Raw genomic sequence first — 18,378 nt, forward strand, 5'->3', positions numbered from 1 at the left:
AGACACCTTAGCCCCTCCATGGTTGGGACAGAGGCAAGAAAAACTCAGATTACGTTGGAAATGGCACTCTCAGGATTTGAATATAATTTTAAGTTTTTTCTCCATTCTTTAAACATAATTTTGAAATATTTACGGGGACCCGGGCCGACTGGGTTCCCCCTGAATCCGTCATTGTATGGGGAAGCGCTGGGGTGGATGCAGGATTTGGAGGTAGGGGATGCATGAATCCACACGACCTCAGCCACCATGGTTGCAGGGGCGGATCCAGACATTTTGACGGGTGGGCCCATTGCCAATATGTAGTCCTCGCCCACCTTAGCCCCATGATGGTTGGGGCTAAGGTGAACAAATTTTAAGAATAGGCACCTCTAGAAGCTCGCAAATGGCACTCTCAGACGGTGAAAAGAGGCTGACGTAGGACTAGCCGGTGTGGCTAGTCCTATTCGGTACTATGGCCCACATTCAGTAGCATCCCATAAGTTAAGCAATGTTTCCATACAAATCAGTAAAGGGCGCTATCTGTGCCTCTTTTTGTAGTCCACCGGAAATACGGATTTGACTGGACAAAATTGCAACATTATATGTAAAACAACATACTAGAAGTTTACCAAAATAGGACGTACATAAAGGTGTTTTTTATAACCAAAAGTTCAGCACTATTTGAAAGTAGACTTTTACACGGTACGTACTGCGGTTTTCAAACTTTTCTTGATTATGATTGGTCAACATTTAGGTCAACGTAGGTCATATCTGTTTGTTGCCGGAAGAGTGAGACCCGCGTGCGAGCTTCGCGATCGCGAGGTTTGGTGTGCGAATCAGATATATTTCTTCCGGTTTACAGGAATTACAGAGCTATAAATATTGGAAATTAATTGGAATCATGTGTCACTTTCCCCGCATCGCAACGTTTTCTCGGCGGCCAACGGACGCATGAACGTATTATAGAAAATCTTAGTAACGTCGGCCTGGGGCTATTTTCAATGTAATCTCATCAGTATCTAAGTGTAGAATGGAACCAGAAATGCATCGACCTACTGATGTAGAACTACTACTTTATTTATTGTCGAGTACCGTTTTTTTTTTTGTTGTTTTTTTTTCATTGTACAGTATCGCAAAAACTAGAGCATGATCTCTTATTAACGATTTTCGGCAAACATAGAGATCTAATTAATACAGTACATGTGATGTAAAATTAATCATCATTGATCGTATGTTTCTTTGTTGTTTATGTACTTTTGTTGCCATGAGAAAAACAAATTTCATATTTTAATTTGACAATAAAGCTATCTTGTATCTTGTATCTAATATGAATCGCTGCGATAGAAATATAACAACATAATTGTCTTCGATTTATCTACTTTACCTACTTCATGAGCCGAAAACCAATTTATCTTTACACTTTTTATCATACTTGTATAATAGAGGCACGCACTCGAGTCGTGTATTACAGTTAATTCAGATGTTTGTGGACAGAAAACACCGGTATCTTGTTATAAAATAAGATGTTATCTGCCTGTAAAGTGGTCTTTGGTCTTATTGGAACTCGATAATCTATTTGAGCCATTTTACTGAGAAAATGTGTTGATTGTTGATAACTGATTTTATTTATTTGGGGTGGGGGGGGGGATTGTTAATGTTACCATACATTAAACTTTATTATTTATTGTTCTCTCAATAAGCCAATTCGTAGCTAGAGTTGTGCATGCTTGTATCAAGGATTGACCTCGATTGACCTTGGGTATGAGCATGCGCAGTTCTAAATATGAATTGACTTATTACAGTAGGCCTTTTCAAATAGTATTACGTGTTGGGTAGCAATATGAAACTGTTCTAATTGATATATACATGTTATTCATTATTACCAATGCTATAAATAGGTTACAAAAGAAATACAGAAGACAAAAGTACTTTACAGTGCTATTGTACTTGTAGATATTGATTCTACTCTTATTAAATAACATTTGTTCTTCCCTCCTCATCCTCAGTAACTCAAAGGACATTTATATTCTTCAAATATTTGCGTTTATTACATTTGCCTTTGAAATTTGTTAAATGACAAATTTCATAACATGAAGTTGTAAAATTGTTATATGGTGTACAATGTCCTCATCTCATGTACTTCGTATTCCTTATGTTGTTCAAACGTAGTTTACATCTTTCTATACTTTCTTATATTCATGGTTTTAAAAATATTACAATTTTCTTGCTCAATTCTAAAGCCTTTGACATCTGGCATACTTATTACCACTCATCATTATTACAACGTTACACATTATTAATAACTCCTCACTACAATAACATCCCATAAACTCAGTATCATTGAGACTCCACTGTAATCTTCTTCACTGGTGTTAAGTTAAATAAATCTATAGGTTCCAAAAAATGATTTACGTTTACAATGTGTATGATGTATAAGCAGAATATTTGCAATCAGTAACGCCTCAGATGTTTTTTAAACCTTTCAAAGTGATAGTCATCTGTTGCTTTCTCAGATAGTGAACGCTTTTGTGGCTTTGTCTCAGTTTCTGAAGAAAGAAAATGAAGATAAATAATGTGATTTATCATTGACATTACAAATGCCTGCACTTAATCATTGATAATCTGAAATGAACAGATTTTTGAAAGAGCATGTTATGCTCCAATGCAAATATGATCCTCCTCAATCGAATGATGATAATGTATGGACTCTGTCCTCTGTTGTTAAAAATATCAAAGGAGGTGGGGGTCTGCTGAAGATCGTTTGCTAAAACGAGGACAGATGTATGTAATATAAACTGTATACAGCACCATCATTCACTTGAGAAAGATTTTTGAGTATTTGATAAAGAGAGGAAATTTCTGGCCACTTAGAGGTGCCACGGATATAACATTTAGTACATGGTTGTTATGTAATACAGTACTGGGTGCTTCACTTTACACACTCCTGTCTGGAACAGTCTACACAATATTGTAACTAACCTGATTGTTTCGATGCATTTGCATCACCAACGACGACTGGTTTGGGTTTAGCAGGTTCCTCTTTACGTTGCTGTTGCTGCTGCTGCTGCTGCTGCCTTCTAGATCCCCCAGAATCATCATATAAAACTAAAAAAAAACCATACTACCAATGAATAAACAATTCTATCTGGTTTTAACATAAATATCAATTTTTCTCTCAATTGACTAAATTTAGGCCTACTTACTGTTTGTTGATATCTTACACATAAATATCCATTTTGCTTTATAATACACACTATTGAGTTTAGTTTATCAGATTTAAGGCCTGTTTATACTTCAATGATAACAATAAAAAAAGCTAAAAAGCAATTGTTCATATAGGAGATTAAAGAAATAAGAGAAGTTTTTACAATTTGATAACGATTTATCAGTTATCCGATAACAACATATATAAATCAAATCAGATGACGTCATAATCATGAAAAAACTTTAAAATCGTAGTAGTATCAACGATTTTATGATTTTTCCATGATTATGACACCATCTGATTTGATTTGTTAAAATATTTTGTTATCGTATACACAATAAATTGTTACCAAATCGTCCTAGTGTAAAAATTTCTCTTATTTCTTTTGTTTTCTATATATATGAACAATCGCTTTTTAGCTTTTTTATCGTTATCGTTGAAGTATAAACAGGCCTTAACAGATCATATAACACAAGAAAAGCATATACAATACTGGGAGAATATTAATATTTTAAATAAAGATCAGGGAATCTTAAAAAGATGAAAATTAATAAGGACGGAGAAGAAACAACAGTGAGTATTTGTCATATACTACCATATTTGAGACATTTAGTTTGCATCTAGACACTTTGTAATTTAAATTTCATTCATTCATTTTCATTTATTGTAATTTTCATATTATAAATTACTCTTGCTTTAAGACACAACTACACAATAAACAACAAAAAGTACTAAGGTTATATCACATCAGCATTATTGAAAAACAAAGATACAATATAATTAAAATGGAAATGCCGGATGTTATGAATATTATGAGGTTTTGTAGTTTAATGTAATAATGGTACTTGTTACTGTTCATTACACCATAGCAAAAATGCATATTGCATTACAAATTCAAAAGACTTAATGTCTTTACAAGAATACATAAGTGATGGCCTTCATTATACCTTGTAACATGATAATGATTGTAGTTGGTGGTGAACATGCTAAGAAAGCTATATATATATATATATATATTGATCAATCAATCTATTAAACTGGTACTTAACAACTTAACAAAAATCGAGTGCGAACAAAAAACTTACAGCGTGCATGCTGTACGTAATTAACAGCCATATTTGCTGGTACAAATGACGTGTTATTTTTCTTCTTGGATCTTTGTTCTTTCATGTGTTTCTGCTTAGCCTCTTCTGTCAACTCAATATTTTTAATCTTTGCACTGTAGAAAACAAAAAATTATCATATAGTGATTACTCTGCACAATGAAAATAATTTTTTGTTCATCATGCAATTAAAAAAAAAACCTATTTTACTTTCCTCTATATTCGATATATGAATTGTTATCGAGACCTGTATGTTTTGTGGCTTGTGTGCTAAAAAAAAAAGTTCTAAAACTGTTTATTATGACGCTGTAAAGAATATTATATTGCTATGCCCAGCCTAGCACACGCGGCAAGCTTAAGAAATCCTGCTACATCGTTGGTGATCACACATACAAGAAAGGCCTTGTATGTGTTTTTTTTGTTGTAGCGTATGGGGCACACTGAGGCGCAACTTAAAAAAGGGCTGTGAACGTTTGCTGGAAATCACCTCTAGTTTATGTGTACAAAATTTTCTGCTATGTCCGTTCAAAACTGGCGCCAAATCAATCAGCCAAGTGTTTTTAGAGCTTCTCATTGGAGATAATAATAATAAATATAATTGGTCTCTAATAATAATAATAAAAATAACTGGCCCCAACGGCCACCCATACTAAAGAATCTATTAATTGATCAATCAGCAGGGTACCCCTAGAGCTCCTTGTCGGAGCTAGTAAAAAGTATTTGAGCGAGTTACTGTGTGTTTTTGAAGGGGAGCAGAGCAAAGTGAGTTGGGGCGGTAGTGGTGGTGGTTCAAGTAAATTAGGAACATATTTTGAGAGATTTAATTTATAAAAACTGGGGTGGTGGGTGGAGATATGCTCTCTACTCAGTGCTCTTGTTGTTGCTGTTGTTATTGTTATTATTATTACAGTATTAGGGAAAACCTAGACAGCTTTCTTTAAATCTATACTTACTCTACCCCTAAATCAACCTCTGGTATCCCTGAAAGCATCTGATTGGACAGCATCTCTTCTGTTCGATTTTTCTGAGCCACTTGTAAATGCTCTGGCAGCTCATACAGTTTATCTTCAGCACTTTTGTACCTAATAATATAACAATAGCAATAATAGTAGTAACTGCAAAATAAATTTAAACTTTTTATATTACCATGTAATTTTACCATGTAATATACTGTAATGAAATGACCACTGTTCAAAAGGTTATAAATTATTCTAATCTGAAAATGAAAATCTTATGGTATCAATGGTTAATTTATAACGAATTTGTCACTAATATAAACTTGTCACAAGAATTTGTCACTTACTTTACACCATCATCCTGCTTATCCTTGCCAAGCCCCTTCTTTAATGCCATTTGTTCATCTATGTACTTCATCCTAAAAAGAAAATTTTGTAGTAGTATAAACCATTGTATAAATTATATCATTCTTATCTATATTTCAGTCTATTCTGGTTTTCATTGACATTATTTTCACCAGCAGTCTTTCCTCTTTCTTAAGAATATCTTGTACATAATAACATATGTCTTAGTCACTGAATGATAAAAACCTATTCCTTTTTAAGATAATCAATTATTATATTTTGAGAAATGATAAGTGAATTTAGATAAGTTTGTTATAATGATTGTTAGTAGCTATTTCTTCCATGTACTTAAAATTCACTTTTTGTTTTGTTTGATCAAATTCAGCGTTTTTCCATCAGAATATTGGTAACAGAAGTGAAGTGTTTGGTGGGTTCCTGGTGTTCTATGGATATACAGTAACTTATACAGGTGATTCCCGGCATGCTTTGCAAGGATATTGTTGTTATTTATATTGTGTACATAAGTATGCATCGGTGTGCATGTAGGTGTAGTGTGTGTCCCAGTGTGTGTGTCTATTCAGCACTCACATATCAGCATGTTCATCTCCTTTATTCGTTTCTGCAGCAAATGTGCTGCTCATGTTAGAAACATCACGGTCACCTTTGTCTTCATCTGATCTGAGAGAGAAAATAAACAATATTTTTCAACAGGGATGTATTCAGGACTGCCATTTTTCTGTGGGGGGGGGGGGGTTGTGTGCATGAATGTCCAAACACAGACTAACTGGTTCATTTCGGTTTCAGTGAAATATTTTTCAATGTGAACCTTTTCAAATTTGTGAGTGGGTGGGGTTGCAGATTTACAGAATATTCCACCAGTGAGTGGAGTAAGGTTTCTTTAGATATTATTCCAATGATTGGGGTAGAAATGTGAAAAAGCAATACTGATTAGTAATAATATCATTATTATTACCATTATTATTACTGTTGTCAATAAATATTTTTATTATTTATATTTTAAATGATGGCAAGGGTGAATTACTGAAGCAATCTTATTGGTAATACCTGTCCCTGTTCCTATCTTTGATTTCCTGGTAGCTCACCAATCCACCTGTTTTTAACTTGAATGGATCATCCTAATGTATAAACAAATTTTTATACACAAAACATGTAAGACATAGGAACAAGTGCCAAATCATAGAAGTAATTTTTTTCCCTACCTGACGTCTGACATGTTACCGTCCCATAACTCAGTATGTTCCCAAATACTTGCAAAAAAAAATTTGCAAGTGATTTGTGTGATATTTTCCTGATGCAAACTCGCGTTGAAAAGTGCCAAATCAATATACAAAATCACTTTACGATCAAACATAAAAAAGAACGAAATTTTTTTATAGTTGTATAAATTACCCTACTTAACACCTTCCTTGTTTGAGTAAGGTGGGAGCTCTACTTGGCTAGGCCCGGAAGGCCCATAGTCAGCCACAGTACAGCTCCAGTACTGTACTAGCATAATAGATACATTTCCCCTATTATTCCGCCTTATTAAGGATTATTTGAGGAACAAAGCAATCAAATTAAAAAAGTTCAGAGAGTGTCTGTATACTTACATTACTAACTTCTTGTTCCTTGGAAAGTTTCTTCCCTGTTGCTAATGCTGCAGAGCTGCAGAATAAAACTGTTAGATGTTCACAAACAGATATTGCAGACATAGTCACAGCTAAGCAAATATTAGCATTTATTATTTTATATGCAATTTTGTTTTCTAATCTAATTATAACAATTATTCTTAATTGGTACTCATTGAAATCAGAAATTCAGGCGGGGACCCGCGGCAGCTGCAGAGCCACCCAACTACAACACATAATGGGCACATATGAATACAAACATTGTCCTTAAACTCGTCTACTGTAACTCTTAATTGAGGGTTATATGAGGGTTATTCAAAGAGCCAAGCGATCATACTCCAATTAAAACCCAACACTAGCTGAGTTTGAACTGGGGTCAGCAGAAGAAGCAAGAGCAATACCTGCTTAGCTTTAACCTAATAATAATATTACAACAATGAATGTCAGTCACAAGCTCACTGGATATTGAGGGCAGCATTCAATTTACATTGAGGGCAGCATTCATAGTTGTTGTTATTATAGTCCATAATTCTTCAATTATATTTTCACTGTTTACTAATGTCACCACCCCTTTTTCTACCTTCCCCCAGTTCTTTTATATTCAAAAATCTATATCTCATTGAACCTTTCCCGAGTTTTTAGTCAAATATGCTTTTTGTGTCTTAGAAAATCAGTTGTACAACAACATTACAAAATATTGTTTTCCTCCAGAGCCTGACTTTAAGTTAAGTAGTTAAAAAATAGTTCCTTTATAAAAACTAAATGCTGATTTTAAATGGAGTGTGTCTTTTAGTAAGACCACTTATAAACTATGAATTTAGAGAAATGTATTCAGGACACAAATATTGTATGTACAGTAGGTGTTACAGTACACTGACTCTCATTATTCTCATGTAAAAAACATGGTTTCACTTACCTTACACCATATGGTCTATCTCTAAACTTCTGAGCCTCCTTTGCTTCCTCAAGAATAGCCCTACAATTTATGTAAAATTTAAAGAAAAAAAAATATACACAATACAGTACAGACCATTATTTAATAAAGTAATTGTTGTTTACAAATTCAACATTCTAGATATGTAAACCTATTGTACTGTAGTTGTGTCTCTTGTAGTAGTTAAGCTGACTAGGCAGAACAGCCAAACACTGAAGTTTGGTTTTTAATCATCAATAAATGTGACCGGCTCTGGCAAAACCCTGTTTGTAGGAAAAATTCAAAAATTGAGTTTTTGGTATTTTTAAATTCTGCATGATGGAAATTGGTTGGGTATTACCAAAGTTATGAATATTTATTTCATTCGGTATCAGCCATATAGGTTTTGAGAAAACAGCTTCCAAAGATTCCAAAATCAACAGTTTTTTATTTGTATTTTTAAAATATTTTTAATAAAATTTCCAGTTAGATTTTGTGGTTGATATTTTATAGAAATTTAATATACTGTATACTGTATTGGTGAGTCGAATGGCCGAGCGGTTAGCAGGGACGCCGCAAGATATAGCCATAATATCGGCGCTGGTTCGAATGGCCTGCTCGCCTATGGTTCTGGTGGTAGAACAAGTCTTCTCGGATAAGGACTATAAACCGTAGGCCCAGTGTATACAATGGTTCGTGTGCACTATAAAGAACCCAGTACATCCTTCGAGACGAGTAGGGGGTTACCCCGGTGTACTGGAACAGACAGCCCCTGTGGTGGTGGACGACGAGTGTTGCTGGTACCGGGTTACCGGGTAGCACAGACACGAAGGGACCCTTAGGGGCGAAGAAAGTCATTGGTCGAGTTCCTAGTCCACATTTCAAGCACCCTGAGCATCTTACATTAGATGGATATGTGCGCTATATAAAACTACACTATTATTATTATTATTATCTTCTTTTATAAAATGCAAAAACATGAAAATTTTCAAAACTCTGATTCTCAAACATTTTGTGTTTGTGGGAAATTAGACATTGTGTCAAACGGAGGGTTTGCACGAGCCAGTCACAAATAATAGTTTTGTATCATACATTTATGACAAAAAATATTTAAATTAACAGTAATGAGAACTGTCAATTCTGCAATCAATGGGTTTGGAATTCCTGGGTGTTGGTTTGTGTTTAAACACCAATGGTACACCATTTTCATCAGCTTTAAATACATCGTTTTGAAGCTAGCCTAGGGTTGGGTGGAGCCAAAACCAGCATCAATTTAACAAAAAATATTAATATTCCCCACATTACTATAAAACAATTGGTAGTTAAAAAGTACGAACAATTGCTGAAGATTGGCCAAGGGACATTTGGGTGAGTACGATATCATCACAGTGTTCAATGGTTCAATGAATGTCAAGGAATTCGATCCAACTCGGCCACAAGTCAACTCGGTCACAAGTCAACTCGGCCACAAATCAACTCGGCCACAAAAAGTTCGGCTGCAGTCAACTCGGCCACAATAATATTGCTGTTATTATTGGTGTCATTGTTATTATTATTGTTGTTTTTATTACCGTTAGTTAGTTTTAATATTAATTATTAGTCTTACAGTAGCATAACATTATGTTTGTTTAAATTTTTGCTGATATTATTATTGTTACCATATAAATAATACAAAATTCTCGATTTTTTTTATTCATATTATTATTATTATATATTAGTCTTAGTATTATTATTTTAATAATAGTAATTATAAAAATATTGTTATTGGTGTTTTATTGGTATTTTTCTCATATTATTATTATTGTTGTTTTTGTTGTTGGTGTTGTTGTTGTCACCTTTATTATCGATATTATTACCCTATTATTACTAAGTAGGCCTAGTATTATAAGTATCATAATTATTATTATTACTAATTAGTATATTACTATTATTATAAAAATAAACATTATCTTTAATTTATTATTGCTGTTATTATTGCTATTATCACCTTCAATGTTATTATCACTAATTAGTATTATTAAAATAGATATTTAAATATCGTTATTATTACCATATAATTACTATTAGTATTGTTAAAATAAATATTACTATTAATATTGTTGTTGTTATCACCTTTATTGTCGTTATTATGACTAATTAGTATTATTAAAGTAAATATTTGAAAAGGACCGACATGTCACTGGTTATTCACATCATTGGATGCATCCTTGTCACTGACGGGTTTCAAACAAAGCCCCCAATGGTCGAACAAATATGAAGGACTGAAATCTGTCACTCAACAATACCAATTGTTCCTATTGTGGATAATTGATACCAGATGCTGCACCCCACCTAATTTTAACGTAGGCCTAATTATTGGGCGTGGTTCTGAAGAAAATAGTATCGAAATGCACGCCATCGTGCATTCATTTGATTTTAGTCGGATTCAAAATAAATTTTTAACATTTAAAAAAAATCATAATGTGGTTTTTCTATTTCAATTTTTTATGATTAGTTCTACAGTATGTACTCATTTTTTATGTCAAGTGTTTTAACGTCAACAAAAGTAAACATTAATATACAGATTATTAAGATTGCTTAAAAATTAAATTGTTAATGTTACAATTGTCAGATTTTATTCCATTCTGTAAGTGGCGGGTTTTCTCTGTTGAATAAGAGTACAGTGTGAAGAAATGTATACAACGATCTCACGAGGATGTGACAATGATCAGAATTTTACTAAAATATACTGTGTACTTCATTTTAATCATATTGAAGAAAAAGGATGCAGAAACTGTAATATTTACATTTCATTTTAATTATAAATAACTTGTGGCCGAGTTGACTTGTGGCCGAGTTAACTTGTGGCGGAGTTGACTTGTGGCCGAGTTGACTGCAGCCAAACTTTTTGTGGCCGAGTTGATTTGTGGCCGAGTTGACTTGTGGCCGAGTTGAATTGTGGCCTAGTTGACCTGCTTCCATGTCAAGTTGCCTTCCGTTACGATAATGCACTTGTCAATTGTAGTCAGCCCACGAAATTAGGAAAAAATTAGGTCGCCAAAAATTTGCCGACCTTACATTCTTCGCGGTCGGCAGCCTTGGCAAATTTTTACTACCTAGGCCTATATAGCATAAACTACGATTTTCCCGAACGCTTGATCTTACATCGTCATCTACAGATTGTGATTTTGTTAATTTCTCTATTAAATCAGTATATTGCTGGTGAAAGAATGGCCGTACTTTAATTTAATAGTAGTATAATACATATGTTTTACATAAGAAAATTTTAGTGTTCGTTTTATCGTTATCTTTGGCATGGGAAGTATCACTTTCGTAAAAAAGCTACAATCGTATCATCGTCCATGCGCATGCCCAGAATGATCTATCAGGGATTTTCCACACATTCATTTCATTTCATTTATTTATGCGACCAATACACATTTACAAAAGGTACAGTACAACAAAAATTATGGTCAGGGGCAGCTTAAGCACAATTTTACTATAACTCATTAAGAGTCAGTCAGCTGCCCCATTAATAAATATAAACATAAAAGGCATTTAAATACAATACAATAAATAGCAGAAATAGGCCTATCGCATAATTTAAAAAAAAAAAAAAAAAATTAAATTTGCTCTTACTTATTATGTAATAACTGATATATAATTTATATAAGGAGAAAATTACCGAAATTATCTTATTACAGATAAGTTTTAGAAAAAAAAAAAAAAAAAAAAGGTTCATATAAACTTAATGGTATACTAATTAAATAAATTCAACAGTGTAGATACAATAAATAATAAATATATAAAGTCAGTAAAAAGAATTTAGAAATCTTTGTCAGAAAAATAGTTATGAATGTCCATGAGAGAGTTGGTAAGAGATTTTAGAGTTCCTCACATCAGCAGGTAGTTTGGTCCACACACGAGGAAATAGATTTACAGGTGAATTTCTATACGCAATGGTCCTAGAAAATTGATGTACAAAGGTTACATTGTCTGTGTGTCTGAAGTTTACATGGATATGACAGTCAATTTTTGATTGAGTTTAAACGGACGGTAGGTTTAGGCCTACAATATGTTGAATTTTGTTGTTTTTAGATAATAAACAACATTTTAAATATGATAATACTGTAAAATGAAGACAAATAAAGATTTAGACAGCATTGCTGTCCGGTAGCAATTCTGGCTCGGCAATATGGTCGGCAATTGCCGATTGCCGACGTGAAATTCGTGGGCTGTGGCATTTAGTCAACATTGTCTGTTTTGGTAATTAAAAAATTGCCTACCGATACTTTAGGTCTACCATCATGGTTCCATTTTTTATAGATCACGGTATAAATTACATAATAAAAATTGAACCTCCAACCTCACAACGCTGAGGACCGAGGTGGCGGCGCGTGTGAGTAGGCCTAGTGAGTTGCACCAAAAATATGCCAGTATGTGAGCCAAGGCAAGGAAACGTGTTCTACTATTGTAATGTATTCATTTTCTTATTTAGGCCTAATTTCTGTTTTGATATTGAATAATCAAATCAATCAATTATTTTCTTTTTCTATGACCAATCTGTCAATCTGTCTCCTTTTTGTTCGCACTTTTCCAAACTTCCATGCTGCATAGTGATACGCATGCGTAGTGCTTCCATCAAGAAAGCTTATCTACTTGGCCTAGCTCTCATGTGCTTCTCCGATTTATATGTAGACTAGATTTTTATACCTCCTTGCTTCTTGTCATTCAATCATTTATTAGCGGGGCATTTTACCGGGACTACAGCGGTAAGTGGCGGGGACTTAGCCAGGGGATACGTTAAAACGATACCCCGCACTGCCGGAAGCTGGCAGGGACTTTTACATGCATGTAACAATTTTGAAAATTACATCCCCGCTAGGCACGGGTCCGGGGGGGCCGGGACTACAATTGACAAGTGCATAAGATATTGGTCAGACCATAGAGAAAGAAAATATAAGAGTTTCCTGTCTATTGACTTCCATGCTATTTAACCTAAAATATATTACTTTTTTTGTAACAAACATTAATTCGTATTCATATATTTTTAGTGAAGTTTTCAAGGCACGACACAGAAAGTCGGGAAAAATTGTAGCCCTCAAAAAAGTTTTAATGGCCAATGAAAAAGAAGGGGTAAGGAAACATAATAAAATAATCATTTATGACATCTGCTGACAGTAGGCCTACATAAAAAAAACCTCAGAATCCTACTAAATAATAACAACACCGATCATTATTTAAATTCTCCTGTAGAATATGCAAATATGGTGTGACTATAGAATAATACTTAAAGCCAGGTTCCGGAGCAAAAAAAAAAAAGAAGTATGTTTTAGAGTTAGAAAATCTAAGACCTTGAACGGAGGTTTTACAATACAGCTGTAAATTTTACGTCATAAAGTTGGAATTTATGATAATATGTTTATCTTTGTTTTTTAACAGTTTCCAATCACAGCTTTAAGAGAGATCAAGATTCTTCAGCAGTTACGCCATGAAAATATTACACATTTGATTGAAATATGCAGAGCAAAAGGTTTGTTGCACTATAGTTAGATAAGACAGGATAATTCTGTCAAATACAGTTAGGGCGAGACTTATTTTATACCTTGTTCAGTAAACCGCCGCCTGCCAATAATAAGATGATTTCAAATAAAAAAAAGATTTTATTTTTGGCCAATTAACGCACTCGACACCACAAAAAAAAAAAAAAGGAAATTTCAGAAAAAACCTTCTGCTGCCTTAAAATCCCCAAAACAAGATATGTAGGCCTATGTATATTTCTTCCTAATTATATTTAAAGCATTGAACCATGGACCTATTAATAAGATATTATATATATATTTATATATATCAGACCTATTAAAAGGTCCATGATTTAACCATCCTATTACTACACTGTTTACTTTCACCAATAACATTTTATTTTAATTTTCTTCACCTGGATGATTTTGGCAAAACTGAATAATGGGTGGGCCATAATTCCTCTCTGAATAAGAAAACAACATTTTATTTTGATTTTTTTCCACCCTCCTGTGACAATCTTTAATAAAATAAGTTAGAGAAAGAAGTTATAAAAAAAAGTGTTGCCGTACATAACAATTCTAATATTAAGTATTTTTACTTTCCATATTTTAATCAGGTACTCCAAATGACCATTTCATCACTAGTATTTACCTCGTATTTGAGTTTTGTGAGCATGACTTAGCTGGGTTGCTTAGCAACCAGCAGGTGAAGTTTTCATTGGCAGAAATCAAGGAAGTAATGAAACAACTATTGAATGGTATGTACTATATCCACAGTAATAAAATTCTACATCGTGATATGAAAACTGCCAACATTTTGATCACAAAGAGTGGAACATTGAAGTTGGCAGATTTTGGACTTGCCAGACCATTCAGCCTTCCTAAACCACACCAGCCAAACAGGTATACTAATCGAGTTGTAACACTTTGGTATCGACCACCAGAACTATTACTGGGAGAGAGGAATTATGGCCCACCCATTGACATGTGGGGTGCTGGGTGTATCATGGCCGAAATGTGGACACGTACCCCAATAATGCAAGGCAGTACAGAACAACATCAGCTGAATCTCATCTCGAACTTGTGCGGGTCTATCACAACAGAAATTTGGCCTGCAGTTGATCAACTAGAATTCTTCTCGAAGATAAAACTTCCAGCAGATCTCAGGAGGAAAGTAAAGGAAAGACTTCATTATTATGTACGAGATCAGATTGCGCTGGATCTAATTGATAAACTATTAGCAATAGACCCTACAAAGCGTCTAAACAGTGACGATGCACTCAACCACGACTTTTTCTGGATTGACCCAATGCCATCTACCCTTGCTAAAATGCTTACACTGCACACACAATCTATGTTTGAATTTTCTGCACTTTCACGCAGACGAATGCATCATCAGTCCCAACAAAACTTTAAGAAACCACCGCATGGTGTTGACATGACCTTTGACCGGGTATTCTAGAAAATTTGTTGCTGTATTTATAAGGGGGATTATACATGGTTTAAAATTAATTTTTTAGGAGACCTAGAAATATTTAAAGAGATGAGCAAAAATCTAAAAAGTTTTGTTTAAATTTTAATGCATTTAGGAAAGGTTTACTGTTTTTTTTTTTTTTTTTTACAGTTTTGTGTATTAAAATACACTGTTTTCCTTTAGTTACTATACTGAAAAGTTTAATAATATTTTCTTTATATAAAATAAGAAGTAAAACATTCTACATACTGTATTATATTGTTAAAAAACAGTAATTATTGTACAGATTTTTTTAAAGTTAAAAAGTATTATTGTGTCAGTAGAATAAAAAGGGTTATATTGGCAGTCATGAAACTGAAGAATTATTTTTTGTTATGGTTAGTGTTTCAAAATTATTTTCTTTAAGTCTGAGGTGCAACGATAAGGGTTATATATTAAGAGTGATGATACTGAAAAATTAATTTTTTATAATTAGTGTTGCAATTTTATTGTGGAAGTCATTGGGATGCAACAAAAAAAGTTTATTGACAGTGATGATACTAAAATTTTTTTATGATTAAAATGTTTCAAAATTATTTTTAGGAAGTCAGTGGACGTAACATCCTTAAATAAATTATGATCAATTTCAGGCATTGTTGGAGTACAATAAATGTATAAATTGTCAACTTGATTACAATTCTATTACTTTGATCAAACATTATACAGTACTTTACATTTTTGGTATATAATCAAGTTCATTTAATAAATATTTATGATAAGGCCTTACAGTTCTTAGAATAAATTAGAGAATGACTCATGGGTATCGATCGGTGGTGGAAATTATATCAATTGTGCCCCCCAATCTTCTAAAATTAAAACCCCACTTTTCAAAGATAGTGGAAAGAACAACAATTATGCATGACTGAATTTTGTCTGTTCACTTGTGCGTTTTTCCAGACCAAAACCAAGTTTTTTATGGTTGCAACGGTTATCAGGTGCTAAATTTATTGTGAAAACAATGTACTGTACGTTATTAAAATTGGAAGCGTGTATTCCTACAGTATTAGGCCAATATTTTTACAAACTCAAAAGCGCACAATTTCTACTATAAAAGATTTATTCCTTTTGTATATTATTATGACCCGTACGTATATACTAGTGTTTAATATTATCTGCATACATAGATATCTATTTCTCCTAATTTCAAAAAAATTATAGTTTAAGTCAACTGAATTTTATATAGCCATTATTAAACAATAATTATACAGCCTTTGACACAGACAGGTCTACCTATTTCGGTTTATTTAAGTAGTGATACTTTTTTCAAGCTCCATTGTTACATTGATGCAATCTTGCAATGGCATCATAATAATCGGTGGATTCAAGTGGGGCACAGATGACCTGCCCCACCCTAAATTTTATTTTAAAAAATGGAAAATTATAATTAGCAATTAGGTCTAAGAGTGCAATTTCTGGCTATCTAGAAGTATCATAATCATAAATTTTCTTACCTCAGCCCCAACCATGGTGGGGATGAGAGGTGGTCTAGTTTCCCAAACTGCGAAAGCTCCTCCGTCCTCCCTCTATTATGCTTTCCTGGATCCGCCACTGATAGTGATAAATTAAGTAAATCACCTTTATGTTTGTGAAATAAAAATGCTACAGTAACTACAGTAATGTTTTGTGTGCTTCCTATCTGCCAATCCTGTTTGATTATAAATTAGACGGTGGGTCCCTGTGGCCCAAGGCCTTTTTATTTTGTATTTCGTCCTCCCCCCCCCCCACTTTCAACCACGGATCGACACCCTTGGAATGACTTATACCAGGGAACAGTGAAACTTGCCTAAGTCGGCTTTGCCTAACTGAAATAATTTCAAAGTCAATCTTACAGTATTTTACATGCCAAATTGTTTTCCATTAATTAACAATCTGTAGGCTTAAGTCGAATTTTATGCAAGTCAAACAATTGTTCAATGCCATGTTGGATTCCACTTAGGCTAGTTCAACTGTACATACAGTATTCTTCATTTTCTGAAAACACACCATTTATGTTCTTAAAGTAATAGCTAATACATAAGCCAAAACATAAACATGGTTTAATATTGAGGTGCAGCTTAGTGGCTATGATGATTGCTTTCCAATTCTGTTTGAGCACTGTAATTGAGAAGTGCCCTGTTGGATATGTGTCCATGCAATACAGTACATTATGAAATAAATAAATAAATGTGTATTTGCATTGGCTCATTGCTATATGGCAACATTATGCCAGTGGAGCTGAGAAGTTGCATGTCCTGTATCTTTGTGGTGCCGAGACACTTTTAATACTTTGTTTAGTGAACTTTTTAATTCGGAGGGTGAAAAAAAAATAATAAAATTTTGTTTTTTTATTTAGCAAAATGATTTTGCCAAAAGCACTAGGGGGAGAGGAAATATAATAAAATGTTATTGATAAATGTAAACAGAGTAGTAATGAAATTGATAAATGCTTTAAATTTATATAATTTAAGGAAGAAATATGTATGCCTTATGTTTGTAAACAGGATATAAAAATAAATAAATAAAAAAAAGTGCGACCTATCAAATCTTGAAAGTGATGCTATTGTTTTGATAATTTCTGAATATAACTATGATGTTAATGATCGTGATGATGACACCTTTATTTTCCAACACAGCACGAGAAATCTTTGTTATGCCTGTCAATATTATATCAAATCAATCGGCAGTTTCATGTGTGGGCATCAAATACTAGTAGTGTGTGTTGTATTCAATCACCTACAATCGGATTCGAACTTCAAACAACAGCCTTAATGGTCCAGTTGATTAAGATATCTGCAGACAGCAGATTTCTGGTTTAAATTCTGGTTGGGACGATTTTTACACACATTAACGCAAGACAGTTCATCTCTTCACTTGTAACATTTCCTATATTTTTAAGTGTATTACATATATACTGTATATATATATATATACAATACTATACCTTAAGTAGTAAATAATTGGAAAGATACAATATGTTATACTGTACGTATTATTCCATTGATTTTTATTATTCACTGACCAATAAAATAATCAACTAAAAAGACAATATTAATAACAGTAAAATCCAGGCTTTTCAAAATAAAAAATATTAACAAATTGTGCCACTTTCACACCAATGTGTTCACCAACTGACCGTATCAGTAATTAACTGATGACAACACAATGTTGGACATGGTACTGATCAATGGGTGCTGGTGTTTTTTTAATCGTTTCTCTATTCTAGTTAAGACCGTTTTGCGTTGAGGATCTTGATAGC

General features: G+C 33.4%; 2 protein-coding genes across 2 annotated transcripts; one reads left to right on the forward strand and one right to left on the reverse strand.

Moving 5' to 3' along the window:
- Positions 1–1,905: 1,905 nt before the first annotated feature.
- LOC117120949 (telomere length and silencing protein 1 homolog) lies at positions 1,906–8,203 on the reverse strand (the record flags this gene model as incomplete). The annotated part of the gene is made up of 9 exons (XM_033266046.1): positions 1,906–2,525; positions 2,959–3,084; positions 4,270–4,403; positions 5,241–5,369; positions 5,591–5,662; positions 6,177–6,266; positions 6,654–6,724; positions 7,199–7,253; positions 8,133–8,203. Coding segments are annotated over 9 exons (843 nt in total), but the record flags the coding sequence as incomplete, so codon positions are not given.
- A 1,075-nt stretch (positions 8,204–9,278) lies between these two features.
- On the forward strand, positions 9,279–16,088 carry LOC117120950 (cyclin-dependent kinase 9-like). Its single transcript, XM_033266047.1, has 5 exons — positions 9,279–9,303; positions 9,452–9,497; positions 13,163–13,244; positions 13,551–13,641; positions 14,248–16,088. The coding sequence occupies exons 1-5, from the start codon at positions 9,279–9,281 to the stop codon at positions 15,090–15,092; spliced, it is 1,089 nt and encodes a 362-aa protein (XP_033121938.1). The 3' UTR covers positions 15,093–16,088.
- Positions 16,089–18,378: the final 2,290 nt, after the last annotated feature.

This window comes from Anneissia japonica, unplaced genomic scaffold (genome assembly GCF_011630105.1).
Source record: "Anneissia japonica isolate Jap-2015-1 unplaced genomic scaffold, ASM1163010v1 scaffold1239_len605302_cov174, whole genome shotgun sequence".
Lineage (NCBI taxonomy): Eukaryota > Metazoa > Echinodermata > Crinoidea > Comatulida > Comatulidae > Anneissia > Anneissia japonica.

Bases quoted from the DNA above. Each gene is read 5' to 3' on its own strand.
- LOC117120950 (XM_033266047.1), top strand. From the start codon at position 9,279: ATGGGTTTGGAATTCCTGGGTGTTG. The intron at 9,304-9,451 runs GTTTGTGTTTAA...AACAATTGGTAG, and splicing joins TTTGGAATTCCTGGGTGTTG to TTAAAAAGTACGAACAATTG. The intron at 13,245-13,550 runs GTAAGGAAACAT...GTTTTTTAACAG, and splicing joins TGGCCAATGAAAAAGAAGGG to TTTCCAATCACAGCTTTAAG.